Source organism: Fukomys damarensis, unplaced genomic scaffold (assembly GCF_012274545.1).
Source record: "Fukomys damarensis isolate Sample0158 unplaced genomic scaffold, DMR_v1.0_HiC HiC_scaffold_17, whole genome shotgun sequence".
Lineage (NCBI taxonomy): Eukaryota > Metazoa > Chordata > Mammalia > Rodentia > Bathyergidae > Fukomys > Fukomys damarensis.
This window is the reverse complement of record NW_022900929.1, coordinates 33,196,119-33,212,049: the sequence shown is the minus strand read 5'-3', so window position 1 is coordinate 33,212,049 and position 15,931 is coordinate 33,196,119. Positions and strand designations below refer to the sequence as shown.

Below are 15,931 nucleotides of genomic sequence, written 5' to 3'. Positions count from 1 at the left end.
CTCTCTCTCTCTCTCTCTCTCTCTCTCTCTCTCTCTCTGTCTCTCTCTGTCTCATTCTTTTTCTTTCTTTTGAAACAGCATCTCACTATGTAGTCCAGGCAGGCCTCAAACTTTTGGTGATCCTCCTGCCTCAGCCTCCCAAGAGCTGAAATGACATGTATGGCACCATGCCTGGTAAAACCTGGCTTTTGATGGGGATCCTGGAAGGGCAATGCCCCAGGAGTAACAGCAGTAAATAGGAAAGAGACCAGATCTTGGAAAACTTTTAAATCAGGCTCCACTATGGTGCTTTGTCCCTTCCGAACTGCCTGTCAAAAAGAACATTCTCTGGAGGATATTAGGGTAATCCAGAGCCTGACACTGATGATGAACTGCTTCTCACCTTCCCACAGATTCATTCATTATTCCAGTTCAAAGCTCTCCTGAACATCCTTGCTATGCCAGGCACATGGCCTACCTCCCTCAGGAAGCTCTGTATAGCCTAAAGCCAGATCCCAGCCTACAGAGTCAGAGGAAAGGTGGCTGTGTCTGGCATTAGCACTTTGCAATTCAATTCTTTCCGTCTGCACTGCTGTAAAAGCAGCAGACCTGATGCCGGTACTGGGTGATCTCCGGATACCAGGAAGTCAGGCTCATGGAGAGGGAGAAAGGCTGCACTTGATGCACACTGGCTGTTTCTCTATGGGTGGTGGGCAGAAGGAGGGGGAGAAAAGCTGGAGCAGTGGTGGTGAACCTGTGGCACGTGTGCCTCAGTAGGCTGTTTATACCGTGAAAAGTTCACCGTCACTGAGCTGGAGAGTGAACCTTGCAGGCCAGAAACCAAGAGGAAGCAGGCCTGATCTTTCCACACAAGCAGCCCCAGCCTCTCTTTATCCCCAAGGTTAGGATGGGAATAAGAGCTTCTGCCACTTCCCGGAACTTTAGACTAGCTTTACGGCGCTAACAAAGACATGTAATGGGCAAGCAGAGAGCCTTCGTGGACAGATTTGCCAGTGCTACGTGCAAGGAAGAAAAAGGAATGAATTTAAAAGCACTTCATAAGGCTGCTTTTACTAGGAGCTGTACGAGGCTTTGTAGGAAGAAATTACACTGCCTTCAGTTAAGGCTGGGGGATTGGGACTCAGGTAGGTGCAGGGCAGGACCTTATTACACTGCTTCCTGTTTATGCCTCAAACCTAGAACAGTCAGCACACAGGTAGGTATGCAACAGATGCCAATGAATGCATGGAAAGCAGCCTTTGCCATCAAGGGAGGCCTTAGCTCTCAAAGGAGCAACTCGGATTGCAAACGCCTCTGGTCACAGGCCAGGGTGGAAATCGATATCTTTTATGCTTTTCTGAAATTACTGGAATCATTTTTTCAAGCTGCTGGGGCTTCTGCAGTTCAGAGGACAGTCAGCAGAAGGAGGGTGTGCGAAAAATGTGAAAAGAAACTTGGTACTGTTATTACGTCTCACACATGGAAAGATGGTGCAAGGAACAGCACAGAAAATGGTGGAAGGAAGACTGAACGAAAATAAAGCCTGGACTTCAAAAAAGACAAGATTCCATCCCTGTGGAAAGAATGAGTTCTCCACTTTCAGAATTTGTAGAAGTTCTGTGCACCAGCCAGGTTCTCATTATTGCCAAGGTTGTTCCTACAAAAAAGGCATCTGTGCGATGTGTGGGGAGAAAAAGGTTTTGGATCCCAAAAACTACAAGCAAACATCTGTCTAGATGATGAAATCTCTGGCTTTGTATAATTTTACTTTCTGCTTTGAATTGTCAATTTGTAGATGTTTAATGTAGATGTCTAATTTGTGGAGTAATCTGTTTTGAGACAGGTGATTAAATTTAAACGAGGGTAGTTGATCCTCTTCTTTCGTTCATTCATTCTTTCTTTCTTTCTTTTTGAGACAAGGTTTTGTTATGCAGTTCAAACTGACCTTGAATTTAGGGCGATCCTCCTGCCTCAGCATCCCAAGTGGAGGGATAACAGATGTTCCTCATTCTTTTTTAGGCTCTCAAGAAATTCTGAACAAGGTAACTAGTCTTTTGCTTTAAGTGGTTATTTTCCTTATAAGCATTTTATTGAAATAGAATAAGTGGCAACTTTAATGAAAAAAAAAAACCCTCTGTATTTTCAATGGGCTTTTAAACATTCATGTCATCCTTATCTGAAAGAAACCAGCATCTGCCAAGGATCACTCCGCACACCTAAAGAGAGAGCTCCTATGAGAGATCTTTATTAAGGAGCCCAGGCGGCATGGTGGCCAAAAAGGGAATGAGAGAGAGAGAGAGAGAGAGAGAGAGAGAGAGAGAGGGAGAGAGGGAGAGGGGGGGGGACAGGAGGAAGGGGCCTGGTTATATACTGGGTGACTGGTGTAGGCAGGTCGGGGATTGCATCAGCTGCACAGGCAGCCACTCAAGGGCCACTCTTGGACATTTATTTTCTTTGCAGACAAGCCTTGTTCCTGCGCTGGTCTCATGACCAGTGTAGGGAGTGGAAACTAAGGTGAAGAAGGAAGTTATCGGAATGGCAGCAGCTGTTCCAAGGCACTTATCTTACATTATCCCCTTAATTTACTTTATTTATAGATTTTGAAAAGAAAGAGACTGTTAGCATTTTGTTCTGAACTTGGCGTGTGGACATTCTCTAATTGGAGGCATAGTTCTTTGAATCAGCAGTCCCTTAATTAATGGAAGTTTCCCAAACAATCATTGAAGCCACAATAGCTGAACAGTCCCTTAGTCCAGACCCAAATCAAAGACCAGTTGCTGGGGATTTAGCTCAGTGGTGCTGCCGCCTGTCTCAAATCAAAGACAAGTGGAATTTGTGGGGTTTTTTTTATTTTGTTTTTGTTTGGTACCGGGGATTGAACTCCAGTCCTTGCGCTTGCAAGGCAGGCCACCGAACCACTGAGCTAAATCCCCAGCCCTGTGATTTATTTTAAATTTGTTTTTGAAACCAAAGTGCTAGTTCCTTTCCTTCATATGTAAATAAAAACACGTGTCCAGAAGAACATACTGGATTTCAGAAAACACATACGTATGACCTTGAATTTAGATTGTCATAAAAGCCATGAGAACAGTGTTCATCTATGTTCGTGTGTAATGAAAACGAATCCCCAGTCTTTGGAAAAGCTCTTTGAAGTAGAAAACAAAAGTTTTGTTACCTCTTCCCCAGCCTTCAAAGAAATAAATAGAACAAAGCAAATATCTTCTTGATTTTTAAAAATATAATTTAGACTGTAAAGAGACTACTCTGAAGCTTCAAATGAAGATTTTTCCTATACTACCTTCATAGGTTCAGGACTTTTAAAACTTGTAGCCTACAATAGAAAACCAAAAAGGTATTCTTTTATTTCCAATTGCCATTTATATAAATATGTGATACTATAAAATGTGTAGATTACTATAGATAATGTGATAACACGCATGGGATAGACTTCACATTTTTATTGTCTTAAAATTACTGTGAAAAGTAAAGTTCTAACAGTTCAATTTATCTACAAGGTTTTTCATATAGTGTTTCTAGGATATACTGTTATTTATGCACATCTAGAGAGATTGCAAGGATAATGCAAAGTATAATAAATAATGTCTTTGAAGGGTCAGGGATTTAGATCAGTGATTGATTTCACCACCTGCCTTGCAAGCGCAAGGTCCTGAGTTAGATTCCCAGTACCAATAATAATAATAATAATATCTTTGAAGACAAAAATATCCTCCCCTGCTTTTATTAATTTGGGGTTTTAAATTAAAAATCGTAATACAAGGAACTCCAAATAGGACCTGTTCATAGGGCTTCCGAGATCCAATAAAAATTGAATTGGTTGACTTTCAGAAAAGGACTCTTCTCGAGAATGAGCTGGGACCTGGATTCGCACAATTCACCTTTTGGGTCTACACCTTGAGTAGCTTCCTTCCGTGAGTGGGCCCTTCTCTGGAAATTTTTGTTAGTATTATTACCTCTAAACAGAATATAAGTGTTAGTAGTCTTTATATTATCTAAATCATAATGCCTGTCATAAATTGAGTAGAGGTAACTACTAGGATGAGAAGGAAAATCCCCAAACAGAAAATGAACTTAAAATACTTTTCAAGAAGCAGATATAAATACAGAAACTGTAACGAAATAAGATGTCAGAATTAAGACCAAACATAACTTTTAGTAAATCAAATGTAAAAATGATAGAACCTTTCTTAAAATCTCAGATTACATTAAAACACTATAAACAAATACCAATAGAATACCTGTCAGCTTTATATATTCATTCGAGTATTCAACCACCAAAATGATAGAATCACATGTGTGTGTAGACATTTGTGTACACATTTGTTGAATACTTGTACTGTTTTTTCTGGGAGAGATGACACTTTCCATCCTATACCAAACTCCTAATATCTCTGAACACTTAGTTCTCCTGTTTGGAAATGTAAAGTTTACTAAGATTTTAGGAATGTACAAATATATGTACTTTCATGCCTGTGTTTGTTTTGAGAATCTTAAGTAGAAGAATAATTGCCGGGGTCCAGCCTCGGCGAGAGTTCAGGTCCTGAGGAGGAGGGTTGGAGTCGGTGCTTGTGAAGCAATGAGACACTGTGTAGGTATGAGGTGGTGTGCCTTCCCAACATTGGAGGACTTCTTTATTTATATCACAGTAAAGGTTACATATGGAAACTGGCATACGTTTACAATTTCTGATAAAAACTTTTAAAATCACTTTTCCAATAAACTACCTATTTTGTTATTGTTATTTCTGGGAATATTTTATCTATTGCCTCAGCTATTATTAATCAAAGGATTTCCTAGTAAAAGTATAAATGAAAGCAAAATCAAAAGAACAATCCAAGCTTGCCACCATTTTTCAAAGTCCATGTCTTTTTCAGCTACAATGGAAAGACTGCGGCCAACTCTTAGCAGGTCAGTAGGTTTTGATAAAGAACTACTGTGGTTATTCAACTTCTTGGTTAAACTTTTATTTTATATAGTCAGAAAGCAAGTATTTTGCACTTAGTAATCCTTTCTATAACAACTATTCAGCTGCCTGGCAATAGTATTTACTTGTTCTTTAGTGCGTAGACATCACTGTGTTCCTGAACATTTCATTCTTTCTGCAAAGGGCAAACTTGATATCTTACTCATTTTTTATCTTTCCACACCATTCTAACTTCATCTATGTAAGCCCTAGTGTAAAAAACGGGGGGGGGGCATCTAGTGGCCATGAGATCACTGTACCACAAATCTTTGAGCACCTCTCTGGGATTTTTATAAGTAATTGGACACTTGGAAGAAAGCTGGGGGGCTCTTGTTGGAGTGAAATCCCCAATTATTGAAAAATTGGAAACCCCTTTAAAGAAAGTTCCTGGATCAGGGGTCGTGCTTAGGGGGTTCAATGACTGACACAACTGACACATATTTCTCAGAAGTAGCTTGTACAGGTTTTTTCATTAAAACCAAACTTCCCATAATTGCAATTAAGCCAATCAAAAGTGCAAGCAAAAATAAAAGCCGGAGCGATGCTTTCAACCTGAGGCCCATCATTGCTGGAACTTTGTCAAGCAGCAACAGAGGAACTGTGGGCCTCACCAAATAATGGATGCAGTGTTCTGCACTTTGCTTTCTTTTTAGATATTTAGTGTATTTTCTGTCATTCTCTCTCCTTTGATAGTATATTTTCTGGACCCTCTTGAGAATATGTAGTGGACATCCTATTCTTTGCTCTCTTAATACTATGTATATACTTCTTAAGAACAAGTGTGCTATTTTACCTAAGTAGAGTTATCAAATTCAGAAATTGAACATTGACACAGCACTTTAATCTACAGTCTATATATATATATATTTTTTGAGACAGGGTCTCACTATGTAGTTGAGACTGACCTGGAACTCATATGTAGCCCAGGCTCGTCTCAAACTCACAGGGATCCTCCTGCCTCAGCCTCCCCTGAGTGCTCGGATTACAGGTGTGAGCCACCATGCCCAGCTCTACAGTCTATATTCTAATTTCATTTGTCCCCTTGGTAGCTTCAGCGAAAACACCCAGTCCAGAGTCACACTGCCCTGTCATGACTGTTTCATCTGGAATAGTTCCTTGCCCTTTCTCACCTGTCTTTTGTAATTTTGATCTATTTGAACAGTATGAGACAGTAACAAAGGAGAAATCCCTCCCTCGGGTTTTTATTGACAATGACATTTCCCCTGGTGAGATTTAGGATGTGCAGGGTGGGTGGGAATACTGTAAGTGGCACATCCCAAGTTTCACATCCAAATGTCCAGAACATCCTTTTGCCTTTATTTGTGATGTTAATTTTGATCACTTAGGTAAGATGATGTCCACTATTTTTCCTTTTGCAAATAGTGTGTGATTTGTAAGGAGGACTTTTAGGACCATTTTGATAAATCTATTCCTTATCATACCTGCCCTTCCCGGATTTAGCATCCTTTGATCATTCTTATCAATTATTCAATTTCACCAGAATGTTTGTGAAATTGTGATTTTTCTAACTCCAGTATTCTTTCTGAATTTATTAGTTATTCTATAAGGATGAATTTTCTCTTTATCACCAGTCTAGAATAATTGCTTTTTTTCCTAAAAAAAAAAAATTACATGAAATCTATTCAGCTTTGCAAAAGAGGATCAACTCTGAGCAGGGACATGGCAGGAGCAACTGTGATCCACGAGGAAGTAGCGGAAGATGGTGGTGACCTGAATTCCCTCACCCAGAGCTCTTCACCACCTGGCTCTTGCTCCTTTTCTCCTGGCTCCCTCCTGTGTTGACTTCTAACCACCGGAATGGCTTGTGGTTCTTGGCTGCTTTATCTACCTCCTGTCCTCCTAACCCTGACCAACTCCTAGTCTTTAGCTTTCAGTCACTTCTTCCTCGATCCGCAATCCCAAGGCTGGACTGGCTGGCTTTGGGCCCCCACAACACTCAGGTTTCCCCCGTGGGCTTCTCCCGCGGTGTGTTGTGGTCTTTCTCTCCCCGAATGCTTACATTTGAGCTCCGAAGTGCTGGCCCTGGCCCTCCTCATGTCCTCAGTGCCTACCTCTGTGCCTGAGCCCTAGCAGAGATTCAGTGCTTACTGAGTGACTTAATGAGAGTGGCATTAAAGTCAAGACTCACAAAAGAGCCTGCGGTGCAGTAGCTGATGTCTTCCGCGTACTTCAGAGGTCATTGTCTCTGAAAGGTGCCTCTCCAGAGTGTTTTCTTTAAATGATTTCTCATGATTGTCATGTAATAATTATAGGATGGGATAATTATGGGTTATGTCTAGCTCCATGGCACCAGCTCCTGGTTCTCAGCCCAGTCTCTGGCAGGACAATCGGATTACTGTGTAATTCTCACCACACCCCTTCTCTCTCTCTGATTAACTGCACTGACCCCTTTGTTTATGTATAATTGAAGTCTGTAACTTCTTTATTTTTTGCATGTACATGTAATGGCACAACTGCTGCCTCAGTCCCTATCCAGTGCCTGGAGGGCAGGTGCTTTGTGTTTTTCTACAGCCGACCTTTGATGGGTGCCACAAAAGAAGGGGGTGTGTCTGAGAGGAGGCGATGGTTGCAGTTGCTTTACTAGGACCTGGAAAGGGTGGAGTTTGAGTGACCATGAACATAAGCTGCAGCCAATAGAAAACCCTGGGAGTATTTGATTCCTCTATCTCCTGACACCAGCCACCCAAAGCCCTCCAGGACTACAATGCCCAGGTGACACTGTGTGAAGACTAGGACTGTGAGTGTCTCTTGGCTGTCAAGAGGAAGGGCTTTGAGAGAAGGCAAAAAGTAAGAGATCTCACAGGCTTTTGGGCCAACGCAGAGAGATGGCAGGTGGTATGCGGGGATATCTGCATGGTTTTTCTTTTCTAGCTGGTTCATTACTGATACACCATATGCTGATAAGTTTATTGTCTATCTTCCCTGCCTACACTGAAATGTAAGCTCCGCCATGGCAGAGATGTTGCTATGTTTATCGTCTTGTCCCCTACAGTCAGAATAGTGCCCAGCACACACCAGACACTCAATAAATATGTGCTGAAAGAGTAAGAGGCTCAAGTTCTGAAATAATAGGACACTCCCAGCAACCCTGGGGACAGGTGGGAACAGGTGGGAGCTTCTTCAGGGAAAGCCGTGGTTACATGGAACAAAGATGAGAGCAAGGACTGACATTTATTAGCCGGGAATTAGCCATTGCAACATAGAACAATGAGGTGCTCAGCCAGTCTTCTTTCCTTGACATCTCAAGGGCAGTGAGTGACAGTAAAGCCCAACTGTGACCCTCTGGCCACCGTGCCAGATCACATTTCTGTGAGGAACAGCACAGAAACAGCGAGGGCAGAAGAGAGTCTTGGGGGTGCAGTGCGGATGGCCAGGACATGAGCTATTACCAGATTCTTCCTTTGTGGTTGGGGGAAAAGCATAGCATACATTTGAACTTGAAGTTTGAAATCTCACTGTCTCAGAATTTACACTTGATCTTAGCCAAAAGGCTGAGAAGCGATGTCCCTGAATTTATAATGCGAAGTCTACATTTATATTCCTGTAGCCTTTGATGTCCTTAAACTTGTTGCTCCTTAGGTTAGCCTGGATCTGCCTTGGGCCACTCTTGAAGGGGACAGTCTTCAGAGTGATGGTGGCTCTGTGATGGGGTTTGAGGACTCCAATGCTGCAGCAGAGAGTGGAGAGGGTCAGAAAACCCCACAGGCACTATGATAGCCCCAAAGCAAATTTCCGCTCTGTTTCCCGTCTCTCCCTTCTCGAGTGTCCTGAGCCTGGCCGGTAGGCAATGTCCAGAAAGGTCGGCACTAGCCCAGGACAAAAAGGCAGAGAAGGCTAAGCACTTCCTATACTTACAGGACTCTCTGCTGCTTCTTAAAGAGGCCACTTCCTTCCAAGGTCAGCACACAGTCCTCAACAGGCTCTGAGAGGGGGTTTGAAAATATCACTTGTATGGCGAGGGGCTGGTTCACAACAGCTGCTCCTAGAACCTGAATAAAAGACCCAGCACAGGAAAGGAGCAGGAAATTAATCCTCATTCCCCCTCCATTGAACATGTATGGACAGCACTGTGTTGAGGGCCTGTTTGGAGGTTTTAGCAGGGGAGCGCAGCTACTCCTATACCCTTGACCAAGGAAGCAGTCCTCCTCTATCGGGGTGGTCGTCCTCTTTGACTGAGCACACAACTTCGGAGCATGCACATGGAGCGGTGAGGGAGGAAGAGAACACCCGCCTAGCCAGCTGGACCAGCCGAATCAACCCTGGCCATCAATGGGGTGACAGATGTCGCAGCCAGATCACCCTCACATCCAGGACAGCACTGTTTTGTTTTGTTTTTGAGACAGGGTCTCACTATGTAGTTGAGTCTGACCTGGAACTCACTGTAGCCCAGGCTGGTCTCCAACTCACAGCGATCCTCCTGCCTCAGCCTCCCAAGTGCTGGGATTACAGGCGTGGGCCACCATGCCTGGAACAGCACTGTTTTGTATGGTGGCAGAAGGTGCTACTTCCAAATATGCCACTTTGGCATCAGGCTTATCTTATTATATTTATTTTGGAACCAGGGATCGAACTCAGGACCTTGCACTAGCAAGGCAGGCAGCAGAACCACTGAGCTAAATCCCTGGCTCTAGGATTATTTTAAATTGAAGGCAGTGAGACAAGTAGTCACAAGAAACGATCTCTGGCCTCCTGTTGTGGCTTGGATCTGAAATGTCCCTGCAAAGTCTCCTGTGTTCAGAAGTTGACTGGATCATGAGGGTGTTGTACTCATAGGTGGATTCCTCCATTGATGGGTTAGGTAGCTGAATGTTCTGTTAGGAGGTGGGGCCTGGTTGGAAGTGGGTCACTGGGGGTGTGACCTTGAAGGGCATATTCTTGTCTCTGACTCCTCCCTGCTCTCTCTGCTTCCTGGCTGCCAGAGATGAGCAACTTTGCTCCGTCATACCCTTTTGCCATGCCATTTATACCTTGGAGCCAGCCAACCATGGACTGAACCCACTGAAACTATGAGACAAATACGTCTCTCCTCCTTTAAGTTCCACACGTTGAGTATTTTGTCCCAGTGATGGGACAGTGGCTAATAACAAATTTTGATGGGACACAATACCCGACACCTGAAATTTAAAGGAGAAGAGGTTTATTCTGGCTTACAGTTTTCAGAGGATTCAGCCCACGATAAGGTGACTCTGAGGCAGAAACACGTGGTGAAAGGGCATAGTGGAGAGAAAGTGCCCATCATATGGAACCCAGGAATCAGAGAGAAAAGGGAGGGGTAAAGACAAGATACACTCACCCAGGTCATGCCCCCAGTGACCCACCCCAACAGAGCCCCTCCTTCTAGCAGCACATTCAGCTACTGAACTTAATCAGTGGATGAACCCACCGATGAGTAGAGCACGCCTCATGATCATAGGTCCAATCACGTTCCAGACACCTGAGACTTTTAAAAGGGGGCCGTTTTAGATCCAACCATGATACCTCCTTCTACCTCAAAGGAGAACACATATTCAAAAGACATTCTCCCTCCTCTTTCTGCTAGGAAGGACAAAATTCAATCACTGAGACAACCTCAAACTCTTATTGGTCTGGAGGGGCTGCAGAGAAATCTGTTAACCACCTTTTATGAAATAGTTCCCTCCCCTACCATGAGATCTCTTAATATTTGTCTCCTCACAATTTGCTGCCTGTATAAGACTCAAGGTACATTTCCTTTGTCTTATTTCTCTAAAAATTTTTTGCTCTTTGCTAAGATGCTATATGCCTGAATTATTATCATTATTTTTTGGTGCTGGAGGTCAATCCCAAAGCCTTGTCAGTACTAGGCAGGTGCTCCATCATTGAGTGGCTTCTTGGCTCTTTTTATTTTTTACTTTGAAATAGGTCTTGCTAAGTTGTCCAGGCTGGGCTTGAACTTGTGATTCTCCTGTCTCAACTTCCTAAGTAGCTGGATGACAGATGCGCACCACCACACTCGCCCGTGAGCCCGACTGCTAATCAAACCTTTGTGTTGCCCCACCAGGGACTCCTTGAGCCTTTGGCCTTGGGAAGTCAACACTGGAAGGAAGTGACCCTGAACATCTTCTCATTCAGGAGACCAAAGGACTTCAGAAAGGGAAGTGTCCTTAGAGCCCACGTTTGAGAAACAGCAGCCTTGCACAGGCAGAAGAAGGAAATAAAATCTGAGCTGACCCTGAGGCAAGGTGCTTCCTCCATCGGAGCCCCTCCCATCAGAGCTCAGTTTCCACATGCTGACCTTGGGAAGGCCAAAGGCAGGAGGAGGCCTGAGAGGAGACCTCTCTGATAGCCCATGGGTCCTGCTCTACAACTGCCCCATAAATCCTCTAGTGGCACAAGAGGATGAAGACTTTTCAGTAAGCCTCCTACACCTGAGGCACCAGAAGAGGCAAAGAAAAGGAGGGGCTTTGTCCTGAGCAGGCCCAAATGCTCCTGCAGAAGGATACCCTGTCTTTCAGCCCAAGCCAAGGGGCACCCAGGCCACTGGCAAGGCTCTTGCCTACATTAATTGTGATGCCTGGATAAGTCAGGGTGACGATCTTGTTCGCCAGGATTTTCTCAGGACTGCTCTTCTCTTCACCCAGGGCACTGATGCGAATTAGCTTGTCCGTTGACAGGTACTGGCTGTATTGGGTGTAGGGGATTTTGCAGGGGTAGGTCCTCTCTAGGGAGAGAACACAAGGTGAGATGAGAGTAGCCAGGAGAATCAGCTGGGACTGGGTTGCATCTGGTTGTTTTTCCCTAGAGAAGAGAGAACCAACTTGTATTGAGCACGAGCTTGTCAGACAGAGAAACTGAGGTTAAGAGAGCTCACTCAGGGCTGTTAGTCATGAAGTTCCAATCAAGAACTAGATGACTCCAAAATGCACATTTTTGGACTGAAGTAGGTAGTATCCTTGGAGGTAATAAAAAGAAGTTGGGGAGAAGGACGAGGGAGAAAAAAGGAGCGGGAGAGGAGGAAGGGAAGGAGGAGGAAGAATCAGTGCTGGAGTAGATAGTGTATATATAAATATTGTCCCAGGAGTCTTCCCTCAGAGCCCTGTTGGCTGGCTTGACCCAAGCCCCAGCAGCAACACACCCAACTCTGTGCCCAGTGTGTCCCATGCTTTATCTAGAGACCATACCTTCTTCAGGAGACAGGACGAGGAAAGCTGTGTCCTGCCAGAAAGTGGGTAGGGGGCTACCATCATGCAGCAGTGACTGGGCGCTCAGGTTCACTTTGAGATCCTTGATCTGGGATGACATGTTGAGGGCCATCAGGACAAAGTTTATGTCCTGGCCCATGTTGGGTGGGTCAAGTAGCTCAAATTTCAGAGAGACTTGGACAACATCACTGGGTCGAAGGGAAGGTGTATCCAGGCTCCAAGGGCTGTTCCAGCTCCGTGACATGGGCCTGGAGGGCTGTGAATCAGCTCGGCAGGTACCTTGGAATCTCCCAGACTTCAGCTTCTGGAGGGCTTTCTGAAACACCAGCCTTTCTTGGGGGGAACCTGGGAGGTAGAACACATTATCTCCTGTAGGCCATGCTGACCCAGAGGTTACCTCCTGGCTGAACACTGCACCCTCACCACCTCTACTGGCCTTGTGGGAGTTGAAAGACTTAAATTTTCATTTCTAAGAAGAATTACCTCCCATCATCAAGTATTTTCCAAGAGTCAGGTTGTGCTGAGCATTTTTCATCTTTCCATCCTCATATCAACTTCCAGAAAGATGATTATTATACGCAATGAGGAAAAGGAGGCTCAGACCAGTTTGTCGTTGCCTATGTCATGCAACTTGCAAGGAGAGAGTCAGGTGGAAACCTAATCTGCCTAACTCCAAAATCTGTGCTTGTGACTCAGTCCTGACATCCTGAAGGGAAAGAAAAAAACCCATGAATGTGGAAGATAAACCTCTTAAAGACAGTAGAGGGAGGCACAGCAAGACAGTGGATGATTGTCTCCAGTCTCCAGTGATTGTCTTCCCCAGAGACACCAAGTTAAACAGCATTCACACACCAACTACCTTTATAAGAGCTAAGGGAGTCAAGTGAGAGACCATAGAGCCTGTGAAAAGATGTATGAAAGAAGGCAAGAAGGAAAGGCTTATCTACCTCACACCTCCTCCAACTCAAGCAGCCCAGCTTAGAGAGATATACCTTCTGTGTGAGGGAGGGAGATGGAATTAAGTTCATGCTCTAGACTTAAAAGCTAGTACCAGGCCTGGCATGTGAAACTCAGTGTTTGGTGGAGTCCCACAACCCTTACTGCCAGGCCAATCCCTGCAGGAACTGCAATAGGTAGGCAGCTAATTGCTACCTCTCACCCCTTCTCCAGTGGGAGGAAAGTGGTTGGCAGAGTGGGGAGCACAGGACTCCACCCACTGGAGGGCAGGGCATAAAAACTAGCACAGGGCTTTGTCTTGGAGCTCAGTGCTAGGGTGATAGGTGAGACCCACCCCTCAGTAGAAACTGAAGGCCCTTTTTGCAGGCTAGAGCTCACAGAGCCTCTAGACAGGCCTGGCGTTAGACAGAGAGATCTAGGTGCTGGTGGGTTTGGCTCCTATCATTTTCACCCTTGGAAGAGGGCCCAGGTAACACCCAGCCTCCTACCAAGGCTGTATAGGCTTCTGCAACTGGGAGACTCAGGCAGTCAGCATAGTGTCAGTCTAGATGGCCCAGGGGACTGCCTTCATCAATGCCAATCCCAAACTGGGCAGCATAGTGTGGCAGAGACCTCATTTGCTGGAGGTATGACAGGATAGGGTAGGACTTTTCCCTGGAACTCAGTACTGGGTTAGTGAAACCTAACTCTAGGCAGATCCTAGTGGTTCACATCCTCAGGCCTGCTGGAAACAGGGCCTCTGGAACAGCTCCATTGCTAGGGGAACACATGGCCTCAATCTATTAGGCTTCTATCACAGCTAGTGTCAATGGATAGTCACAGAAGTCTTAAACTGTGAGTCCACCTCAGCAAATGGCAGCCCTTGGTAGTATAATCCTTGGTCCTGCCCCTGTTTTGTGCTAGTGCTAGTGGGCTATGAGCCTTACCACGTGTTGATAAATATGGAAGAGGTGTCTGGGCTTACCCTGACCCCAAGGAGAAGAATTTGGTGACACACTGCTGTTTCTAGGTACTCTATTAGTTCTTTCTGAACAACACACTAACAGTGTACTTGGGACAACCCTGGGCTTGGATTGCTCTTTAGAATTGAAACAGTGACAACACATCAACAATGTTGCATGCCATCAAACATCAAGAGCTTTCAGGAAATCAGACCTTACCTTATAAGATGCCAGAAATAGATCAGACAAGAATCAGTGTGGAAAAATTCTCAGAGAATTTAATACAGCTGTCTTAAGGAAACTTAACAAACTTGAAGAAAGCACAGAGAAATATTTCAGTATTCCAACAGAGAAATTCAACAAAGAAATGGTAGCAATTATTAAAAAAAATTTTTTTGAGCTGAAAAATACACTCAGCAATTAAAAGTGCAGTAGAAGGCATAACAAGCAGAATAGATGAAATAGAAAAATGAATTAGTGAACTCAAAGACAGGTGTTTGAAAATGCACAGTTGGAGGAGAAAAAAAGAATAAAGTAGAACTTATAGGAACTTTGGGACAGTACTAAAAGAGCAAATATTTGGGTATTGGAGTTAAAAAAGATTAATAATGCCACAGAGATAGAAAGCTTTTTTGTTTGTTTGTTTGAGACAGGGTCTCACTTTATAGTTTAGGCTGGCCCTGAACTCATTATGTAGCTCAGGCTGGCCTCGAACTTGTGGCAATCCTCCTGCCTCTGCCTCCTGAGTGCTGGGATTACAGGTGTGAGCCACCACACCCAGCTTTAGAAAGCTTATTTTTAAAATCATAAAATTTCTCATACTCAACAGCACCAGTCAAATTTAACTCAACCATGTCTACCCCAAGAATTCTTATAATCAAGCTCTCACAGGTTAAAGATATAGAGAAGATTCTCAAGGTCGCAAGAGAAAAGAAACAAATAACACATAGTGGAGCCCCACCTCTTCTGACAGCAGAGTTTTCAGCACAGATCTTTTGGGCCAGGACAGAGTAGCATGAAATTTTCACAGTACTGAAGGAGAAAAGCTGTCAACTAAGAATACTGTATCGAGCACAGCTATCTTTTAAATGAAAGAGGAATAAAGATTTCTCCAGACAAACACCCAGGCAATGCATTTCCATCAGACCTGTTCTACAAGAGATGTTAAAGAAAGTTGCTCAAACTGTAAGGAAGAGACACTAATGAGTAAGAAGAAAACAGGAGAAGTTATAAATCTCACTGGTAAAAGTAGTTATACAAATTCAGAATGCACTCATATTGTAAGCATTGTGTGTAAACCATTAGTAATTCTTTAGTATGAAGACTATAAAACAAAATTAAATAATAAAAAGTACATTAATGTGTTAAGAGATGTATAATATAAAATATGTAAAATGGGCTATCAAAATTTATGTGGGGCCGGGCATGGTGGCGCACACCTGTAATCCCAGCACTCGGGGAGTTGAGGCAGGAAGATCGCTGTGAGTTCCAGACCAGCCTGGGCTACATAGTGAGTTCCAGATCAGTCTCAACTACATAGTGAGACCCTGTCTCAAAAATAAATAAATATATACAAATTTAAAATATGGGGAGAATTGGTATGCAAGTGTAGAGTTCTCTTTCTAATATATTTTCTTTTGTCCCTTTGTGTTTGTTGTTTATAATTATGTTAAGCTGATATCATTTCAAAATAGTTTGTTATCAACAAAAGTTTTTTCTAAGCCTCATGATAGGTACAAAACAGAATCTACAATAGACAAACCAAACATAATAAGCAAGGAGTTAAAATACACTAGTACAGTAAAACACTTACCACAAATGAAGACTATAAGAAATGGAGAAAGAAAATACAACAAAACTAGAAAACAAGTTGCATTATGTCTATAGTAAGA

At 43.7% G+C, this 15,931-nt stretch overlaps 2 protein-coding genes across 2 annotated transcripts in view; one reads left to right on the top strand and one right to left on the bottom strand.

Annotated features, from left to right (window-relative positions):
• The first annotated feature begins 166 nt into the window (after nt 1–166).
• On the top strand, nt 167–1,837 carry LOC104862662. The gene is given in 2 exon segments (XM_010624814.3): nt 167–1,504; nt 1,506–1,837. Coding segments are annotated over 2 exon segments (759 nt in total). The 5' UTR covers nt 167–955; the 3' UTR covers nt 1,716–1,837.
• Nucleotides 1,838–8,332: 6,495 nt separating this feature from the next.
• Tgm5 (transglutaminase 5) overlaps nt 8,333–15,931 on the bottom strand; it is a 37,112-nt gene continuing 29,513 nt past the window's right edge. The window contains exons 10-13 of the mRNA XM_033764971.1: nt 12,121–12,486; nt 11,500–11,660; nt 8,837–8,970; nt 8,333–8,648 (exon numbers count right to left, since the gene is read on the bottom strand). Of these exons, the coding sequence (XP_033620862.1) occupies nt 8,495–8,648; nt 8,837–8,970; nt 11,500–11,660; nt 12,121–12,486 (815 nt within the window). The 3' untranslated portion in view covers nt 8,333–8,494. The remainder of the gene's footprint in view (nt 8,649–8,836; nt 8,971–11,499; nt 11,661–12,120; nt 12,487–15,931) is intronic.